Source organism: Dreissena polymorpha, chromosome 12 (genome assembly GCF_020536995.1).
Source record: "Dreissena polymorpha isolate Duluth1 chromosome 12, UMN_Dpol_1.0, whole genome shotgun sequence".
Lineage (NCBI taxonomy): Eukaryota > Metazoa > Mollusca > Bivalvia > Myida > Dreissenidae > Dreissena > Dreissena polymorpha.
This window is the reverse complement of record NC_068366.1, coordinates 15,103,233-15,112,753: the sequence shown is the minus strand read 5'-3', so window position 1 is coordinate 15,112,753 and position 9,521 is coordinate 15,103,233. Positions and strand designations below refer to the sequence as shown.

The 9,521-nt window shown below is 31.3% G+C and overlaps 1 protein-coding gene across 1 annotated transcript; it reads right to left on the bottom strand.

Annotated features, from left to right (window-relative positions):
• Positions 1 to 1,048: 1,048 nt before the first annotated feature.
• On the bottom strand, positions 1,049 to 4,334 carry LOC127852192 (uncharacterized). The gene is made up of 6 exons (XM_052386074.1): positions 4,238 to 4,334; positions 3,713 to 3,781; positions 3,161 to 3,292; positions 3,003 to 3,053; positions 2,002 to 2,146; positions 1,049 to 1,827 (listed from the first exon to the last, which is right to left on the bottom strand). Exons 2-6 carry the CDS (start codon positions 3,773 to 3,775, stop codon positions 1,697 to 1,699), a joined length of 522 nt encoding a protein of 173 aa, XP_052242034.1. The 5' UTR covers positions 3,776 to 3,781; positions 4,238 to 4,334; the 3' UTR covers positions 1,049 to 1,696.
• Positions 4,335 to 9,521: the final 5,187 nt, after the last annotated feature.

The following is a 9,521-nucleotide window of genomic DNA, read 5'->3' as shown; positions in this document are numbered from 1 at the left end:
TTGAGTAATTAAATTGTAATTAAATTGAATGCGTTTTAATTCCCTTTTATTATTGTTTGATTTAAGTTACAATGCTATGACGTTAAATTTTATTTACACTTAAATGTATTATGAATATTGCTGGGCCAAGTGTGAGGTTGAGCGCTCTATAACCGGTTTAAACCCCCAATGCTTTGCATTGACCGTTCCAATGCGGTGGCCCCAGCTTTATTCATATTTTGTGTTTATGTTGGTTTGTATTGTGCTGTATTGTGCTGTTTTGTACTGTTTGAGCAATCGGTCACTTGCCTTAAATAAAGGACCAACTAATTGTTTTTAATGGGAATTCAATACTGCTCCAGCAGCTGGAGTTTCACTTCTTTATATTTATATGGTTCAAAATTCATTAAACATGCGATCAAGCTCTTACTCATTTTGCAAGCCAGGTGTTGACGCTAATAACAACCGAGGTGGTGTTATTGCGGTGGTAAGTATGCACGGGCGTTTATTAAGACGCTTAAAAAACGCCATGGAAAGGCATTAACGAGGGACGCAATTTAAATATAATCATCTCATGACAGAGTACAACACTACCAGAAACGCATCGTTTGTTAAATAAATAAATAAATTCATTTATTTAATGTTGATGTTTTATCAGTTATTTTTTTATATATAAAGTATTAATTTAGACATGACACTTAAATACATCTTTATTACGTTCTTCTACGTTGCAACACATATTTATTTAAACTATTGATACAACGGAAACCATGTTTGAAATACGCCCTTTGTACAAGTGGGTACATTACCAAATATTCCCTCATTCGAGTAAACGCGAGCTATCCTGTTTTTGAATTCCGAAGCCAGTTAAGAAGACGGTTAGATAAATACGATCGTAATTATGCCTATAGGATGAAACTAACATTAGACTGATTGGATGAACGTTTCAGAATATTGCCCTTAAATAACAATATTTTGACTTGTTGATTGTCTTAATCCATACCATTTGAACAGTTTTATGTGTAAACACATAAAATATTTATTTTTTAAAAGCTAGTCAACAACATCATTTTATTAAGAGTTTATTGCCAGTTTGCTTTATAAGAGAAACAAGAACAAAGAGTTTATTTGCGACTTAAGCATATAAATAAATACACATGCATTTAAATAACAAGAAAAACAACAACTGCAATCAAAAAAGTAATATATGCACTTTTGCAAGAATGTATGGAAAGGCGCTTTCTGTTGTAACAAAGTTAAGTTAATATTTAAAACCCATACAGAATAAAACAATATGCATTAAGATATTATAAACACAATATTTTGTTGACAAATGAAGATATTCTCTCATTAATTTGTACATTTAAACGACAAAAACTTCTCATCCAGAAAAATGTTGGAAAACAGTGTTAATATTCATATTATAGTGATGTAAAGTTAGTTGGATGTATGTGGTTTAAAACGAAGTCCTTAATAATAAAGTATTGTGTTAACACCAACAAAGTGATTCGAAAATATAATAAATCAGTAAATACAATCTACATTATTCTAAAAAGCTCGCTGCATAGTAAGCAAAACAGTAAAAAATATAATAAAGATCAATGTATAGATGTAGGAACTGAATCCAGTTGTCATATAAAAATGTTCAGACAGTTGTTAGTAAGCGCTTAGCTGTTAGTGGGATCGTGTCGTCCGAGGCTGGGGCAAGGTTGGATCATTAACAGAAGGACCAAATAGTTACTTCCCTTGTGTGGCATACCCAGCGTAGAAACCACTCAAATCCGCAAACGACACGAGGTTCCTTTGATGTGCAAATGCTTAAGAATCGCTTTTCTCGAGTGGTTGCCTCTGAAAAAAAAAATAAGTAAGTACGATAACGGTATTTTCGTAAGCGTTTTGAAAAATCCTACGAGCACTTGTATTGTCAAACTCACGTATAACTTAGCGAAGATCGTTCGTATACTCGTACATATCATAAATACCGATCATATTAGTTATTTGCAAAGACCGGTAATAATTCACCTTTTTCAAGACTGGATTTTGCATTGCAATCCTTTGGCTTTAAGGTCATCATCTCTCTGCCTTTGCACCGGTCAGAAATGCGCGCCGAAACCGGTTCGTCGTCCGCAAGTGGCGCCTCTTGGAAACACGAACTGTTGTCTTGAACCTTTCAACATAGCGCGTATTTATATTTGTATCAACAAATAAGTACCATGTATCATTTACTCTCGCTTGCGTAAAGAATTTTATCTGACCTGTTTATGATCTGATTAAAACAATAACCTTGAAGCGGTTAGAGTTACATCGATACTGGGGCTAATGAAATAGAATGACTGTAACGTATTTAATATTCGTCGGCATGAACATGTGACGTATTTCGAAGAATGACCTTTAAATGGAGAAGTTCATTCGCTTATTTCTAATTTTTTTAAACAATGTGGAATGTCTGTCGGGTAATTTCCGTTGTGTTGGTCCGTGATTTGACAGTATAACTTAATTGTACGTAATTTTCTTTTTCTGTAGTTGTGTATTATCACAAATGATTCGTTTGCTTTACGAAATATAAATATCCAAATAAGTGTAGTATACCATTCAGTGGACAAAAAAATCCTTAAACCGATTCTTATGAATAATGTTAGCTAGGAAATAAATAAAACTAACATACATGTATTTTCAAATTTTAGTTTCCACAACAGTGATCTATTCTTAATCTACAAAGATACAGATATCGGTGTAGAGAGATTTATGTATGTTTAATAATCAACAACTATGAAAAGAGCAATTCGGTATTTGGAGAATCTGGTTTGAAGGTTTCCATTGTACTTGTCAATTCTATAGCTTTATAAAATTAATTTTTACTACAACTTAAAACTTTCAATTTAATTGTTAAAATTATTGACTATAAAGTATTAATTAATCTGTAATATACTTTTTATGTAAGTAATTGAAGTTTAATTATGGAAGTATTTATCACAATATGTTGATTCATTAATCACATATTTGTAATTATACAATAGTTTTACCTGACTTAGCCGACACTTTCTGCCATCTGAAGTTAGCTCGATTTCATATCCCTTAAAAAAATAAATAATGATATAATTAGTAAATTTATTGACTTCTGTTAATTCCAATACACATGTGCACGAACAAAAGAACATAATATAATTCTGTTTGGTACAACCTCATCACGGACAACATCAATGGTTGTCAAAGGTGTTCCATCCTCAGCTGTGACTGTGAACACCTCCTTGTCAGCCAGTTTAACCCTACTGGTTTTGAATGCCTTTCCATGTACACCCGGATCGTTCGCAGCCTAAAATGCGATTTTTAAAAGCTACTAAACGAATTACTAACCATAGATTCCTTTATCGCTATCTGAAATATTTTTTAACATTATCACATATAATAATAGTATTTATTTTTTATGCAAAAGCTTGTAATTTGGAACTCTATTATGTTATGGTGTTGCTAATTACAAACAAAACTCGTTTCTCAGTGTAAATTCCCAATATACGAGACTTATGGTGAGCTGTGTATTCAATTTACTCAATGTACACAGAGACATAATATTGAAGCATCGAAGATATGATCAGAAAAGACATAATATTTATTTAATTGCTAATGACGGATTGCATGAATGTATCTGTTTTTTAACCAAGTAACAACATTTGACAAGAACCTAATGATTTTCATGAAGCTAAGAATACATTCAGAAGAATCTAAAGTTGCTCACCACAGGGTTAGCTGCACACACAATCACAAATATCACCAATGCCTTCATCACGTGGACATGCATTGTTATCTGGAAATGGAAAGCGTTTCTGTATTTGAACATGGTTGCATATGATGTATAACGTAATAAAGGGGAAAATAACTTATTGTGATTGTATTTAAAATGGAATTTAGTTATGCTTGGTAAATGCATTTATACCGCGATATATCTTTTTAAGACAGCAAACCACAAAAAACCTTCAATCAAAGACATAATGTCGTTATAACTGTACTTGTAAACAAGATAATCTTTGCCATGTAAATCTTATTCATTAAAAATAATTTAATCACCGGTTCAAATTATCATGTGCAATATTGAAAATCAAATTTGTTCAACTATTGTTGATTTTCAATATTGCACATGATATCAATATATATATATATATATATATATATATATATATATATATATATATATATATATATATATATATATATATATATATATATGTGTGTGTGTGAAAAACATCTTACAGAACGCACATACCTGGAGGCAGATGTCTTGGTAGTTAGTTGAGATGACAAGAGGAGACGCTCTTCTTCTTTTAGTTGTGTTCGTTAATCTTATAAACAATTTATACTGATTCGTCCCTTATCTGTCACCAATGGAATGGTTGAAGGATGAAGGAAGTTTTCTGGTTATCTCTTTAAAGCACCGATTTAAAAGCTGTTCCAAAAGCGTTTAGGGCTATCGTGTTGACACTGAAAAAATAATTTAGTGATTAAGTTGTTTTTCATGATGGTTTGGCATGTTTATTTCGTTAATTTAAGAACTATTATATCAATAAGAGATATAATCACTGATAACACATATACCTACCGTAGTTATACCAATCATTCCGGCTACCAGTTCATGTTTTAATAAGAGATACTTTAATATAAGTTATTTTACAATTTAACGTTCGGTCGAATGACCTTTGTGCGTTCGCCCAATACATGCATGGATTTGGACTATTGCTAAAAGAAATTGGTTAAACGTAAAAGACAATATCCGACATAATACATAAGAAGGCTATAAACATGCATAAGATTCAACCTAAAATACACACACGCAAAACATTGACTAATCGCCCTGGAAATTACAATGGGGAAAAAGTATTCTATTCAACTCTTAAATGGACAATGAACTAAAAGCCTTACCTCCTTAATTTGTATGGCTACCCCACATATTGATATTACTAGCAGATACAACATATACCAGTTAGCGGTTTATTATTGTGACAAAAAGTACTTCTTTGACATATCGTTTGTCCGATAGGGTTAATGGTATTTGCTTGTTACTGTTAACTTAAGGTTACGGTCTTACGGCGGGCTAAAATGTGTCACGTGTCAACTATTGTTTATATAGAACAGTAACGGAGCTGTTAAATAATCAATATACAAATAAGAAATGCTTCATTTATAACTAAATTTGTATTAGCTGACGCAGCTGCTGTTTATTTATTGATAGCTGTTTGGCTACACAAAAATATCAGTACCTGTACTCCCAAAAATTCTTAATTTTAAATCTAAACATAAAGAAATTCTTATACATGATATATTCTACCAAGTGGAATACAGTTTGGGATAACGCAACTTAATAAACAACTTTTCATTTCGAACAAGCTAATTATGACATTCACAACATTAGTAGCTTGTATATATTCAAACGCTGAACGCATTTTTCATGTATCTAAATTTGTTCTCTCAAGTCTAAAAATGGGTTGGTGAATAAGGGCCCGGATTTGTCAAGTAGTTACCCGGTTCCTCAATGGAATACGTGTTTACTTAACCATTTATTAATGACACGCTTATCTTTTATTCGGGAAATTCAAAATATGGGACAATTGATTGTCAGTCAGTCAATTGTTGTTCGTGTACAACACACTAATTATCAGCTCTCACACCATTTATTTTTTCGCAGTATATCTGTAGTACTGTTTAACCTAAGATCATGCATATTAGAATGATTCTAATTGTTGCATAGATATTAAAAAAATCAATAGTCAGAGTTGCGGGATTTTTGAACATGAAATTTGTGTCTGTTATCATCAACAGATTGATTTGCTGGATATCATTTACATAGGTCTTCTAGCTGATTGTGAGAACAATATGGTGTCTATCTAGGTAACAAGCTTAATGGGCTGTTTAGAGATTAGGGTATGCCACTATGCCCTTGAAAGAATACACATACACATTAAAGTTAGTGCATATCAATTTTAAAAGGTTTGTGTTAATAAGATTACTGTGATTAATCTCTCGATATAGTGCAAATCGATCCACAAATCGATATTGCTTTCCAGATCTGGCTGCGCAATATTGTGTATTTGCAGCTTGTTTTTTTTTTGTTTTGCGTTCTATCAGTTTAACATCCATAGGTCATCATCACGTTATCGCGATAACATATGACATTAATATATTAATTGAGGAGTCTAGCTAATAATTAGTTTACGGGTGTTTTAGGAAAAACTGCACTGAAAGCCGATTCATGTTTTAAGCACCTGTTTTATATTACAATTAATATTACATATATGGTATGGTAGTTTTATTTACCTAAACTTGTATTTTATTTGGTCGAGATAAGTAATTCATATTTTGGCGAAAGTGTCATTGCATTTTACAAACAATAAGGGTGAAATACGTTCTTCATATAAACAATGTTTTAACAATATTACAAAACTGTGACACATTTTTAGTTTGGCATATCAACAGAATAATCAGTTGAGCTGTATTGGTTAGCAGGAAGTGTCCTGAGAGCTGCAATAAGAAAACAAAAACAACGAAAACTCAAAGGAACTAGCGGCATTTCATATGAATTTATTTACCTGTTTGCATGTATGCACGTCCAAAGCAAATATGTTTCCTTATTGACAATTACCAAATTTACGGATGAGGACACTAAATAAATAAATATATTTATTTAAGGTTTTATCTTCTTGGCAACACACGTTTTTTCTTCCTTCTGGGCAACACGTCTACCGTTGGATTGCGTGTTTTCTTATTTTTCTTCCAGACGCCGTTAATTAATATCTTGGACGGTCGCTTATTGTGTCCGGGTGGAAACATTAAATGGGTGTTTAATACACCATCAACATATGATGGAGTTCGCTGAATAGACATAAGGTATTTGCCTTTTGTTCTAACAACATTACTTTGATTATCGTGATATTTTCTGATCTTTCAATTTTAAAACGTGTTGTTCTGATTATGTAGAAATAAGATATACATAAATCAAATCAACTTCGTCTTTATAATGGCCTAATGGATTTATTCATATGTATTCGAAAACCACATTTGGACTGGCAACGGCCCTGTTAATCACAAATATGTATAACGAATGATTTTTTTTTTAAAGTACGAAAACGTGGAATGAAAAAACAGCATAACAAGTAGGATGTATTGTAATCACATACCATAATGTATCAATCTAATTTAAAAATAATCATTATTAATAGGCAACTCAGCTTGTGGACGTGTGACCTGTTTTAGTTTTTTAATGAGGATTTTCTTCTCAAAAAGAAACATTGCTATACTTGGAAAAAATGGAAAAATCTCTTTTGGAATTATTTTTGTTTGTTTTGGGATCAGGTTCATATTGCGGCTTTTTAAAAGGGCAAGAAACCCTTATATGTGCTAATAACTATCAATAGCAAGTCATTTCATCACACAGCACTTTAACAGCTCTTTAGTACTGATTAATTTAATATTTGTTTCCTTATCATGACATTGATACTTAAGGAACACTTATTTATATTGACAATGTAAACAGCAACACGGAAAAATATTTATAACTATCCTCGTTTGAAATACCAATTTATTTAAATATTGCCAAATATCGTTTGTTAATGTGTTCCTTTATTTATATGTTTTTGTAAATTTATTAAGGCCATAAGGTTTCCTTTTTTTGATGCTCCTAGTGTCGTAAAGAAATAATTTACAGGCTGTCGAATGTTCCCAATGAGCCTGAAATTTACTGAAACCATCGATTTATTGCATGTATAAGAAATTCAATTAATCAGGCATGTCGCTGGTTGCAAAATATTGACTTCATTTCAGTTGAAGTATTTGACCTAAAAAATTCAAGTGTTTATCATTTGAAGCTCTTTGATTTCATCACCTGAAATCTGAATGTCAGAACAATGACCTTGATAATTCACAGTTATAAATTAAAAATTGTTCACCAGCTTAAAAATGTTTATATATAATATTTTAACACAGTATTCTGTTATTTTACCATTGACAGAAAATGAATGTAACCATGCCTTATCCTGCATTCTACAACGACCAACGTTTTGTTTTAAATAGAAAAAGAATTAAATAAAAAGTGTGGTATATTCTGCAATAAAAATGTGCGGGGCGTAATATTGATACATAAGTTCCGGAAATTCCAAGAAATAGTTTAGTAAAAGGAACGCTAATATGCCCGATCTAGCATCATTTTGACATGAAACACAATAGTAATGCAAGTTTCGTTTCTTCTTATTTCACAAAAATATTAACATCAAGTAAATTAAACATCTAAATTGCATTGTTTATCATTCAACTTTCACAGTATATCTAATATTATATGTGACATCATATTTATTATTCAGTCAATATTTATGAATGAAGCCAGCGTCATTTTGAATAATTTGTGGTGTGTTTACGTCACTAAACATGCAGGTATGTTTTTCGCTGTAACATAGTTATACTTTTGTACAGCCGAATTAAAAGTTAATTCGTGGAAGAAACGAAATAATTTACGGCTTATATTGTTTATTTATGTAGTAACCAATAGTTTGTCGTTCTAATTCATTTAATAAAATCAAATGGACCGTTTGTGTTTCGTGTCAAATCAGCCGCGTGGTTAAATTCTCGCGGGACTTTAGAGCGTTTTTAGTTTAATTTAAACCTATTTAAATGTTTAATAATCTTTGAATTGAGGCGGTTAGATCCATTTTACAAGTGTATTTAATGCGCACTGAAATTGCATTAAAACAAATGGTATTGGCACTGTTTTTAAAGTGCACAAAATGAACATTAACAATAAATTATTTAACAATTTCTATGTACATTCCAAGAAATTATTTTCACATACCGTGACAGTTTCGATCCACCATTGGTGAATCTTCATCAAACTGATGAAGATTCACCAATGGTGGATCAAAACTGTCACGGTATGTGAAAAAACATTCTTGGAATGTACATAGAAACTGTTAAATAATTTCCCAAAACATTCCTGGTGAATTTCTTCCGAGACAGTAACAATAAAGAATAATAATTCAATAGTTTCCTGCCTTTTCTAGATTTGTATTAATTTAGTGGAAATTGTGCTTAAAGACACTTACACTAAACACAAAATATATATTTTATGATAAATTTATTAACAAAAATATATTCAGATTTATCAATGCAGGGGAACATGAGACAAAATAACACATTTTTATAGCAAGTGTATTGTTTAAGCATTTCATATTGTATACATGTGCATAAAACATAGGGTTTTTATGCTTTCAACATATGTATTGACAGTCAAAGAATATTTGATTATATATGTTTTCAACGCCCAAAACATTTGTGGAAATATACAACACTAATAATTAGAATAAACACAGCTGATCAGTAACAAGAAACAAACTAAAAATATTTCAGTTGACTAATCATTTCCTCCTGGAATTGAAATAAAGGTATGTGAATAAAAGTACATGACTTAATGCCTTATATGTACAAACTCATTATTATTATGCAGCGCTAAAATGATTAAATAGTTTATTCCCAAGCATTATAAACTATTGCAAAGTAAAACCTATGGC

Excerpts from the sequence above, each read along its gene's own strand:
- LOC127852192 (XM_052386074.1), bottom strand. The coding sequence starts at position 3,775 with ATGCATGTCCACGTGATGAAGGCATTGGTGATATTTGTGATTGTGTGT. Across the intron at positions 3,054-3,160 it reads TTGATGTTGTCCGTGATGAG|GGATATGAAATCGAGCTAAC; the intron begins GTTGTACCAAAC and ends TATTTTTTTAAG. Across the intron at positions 1,828-2,001 it reads AAAATCCAGTCTTGAAAAAG|AGGCAACCACTCGAGAAAAG; the intron begins GTGAATTATTAC and ends TTTTTTTTTCAG.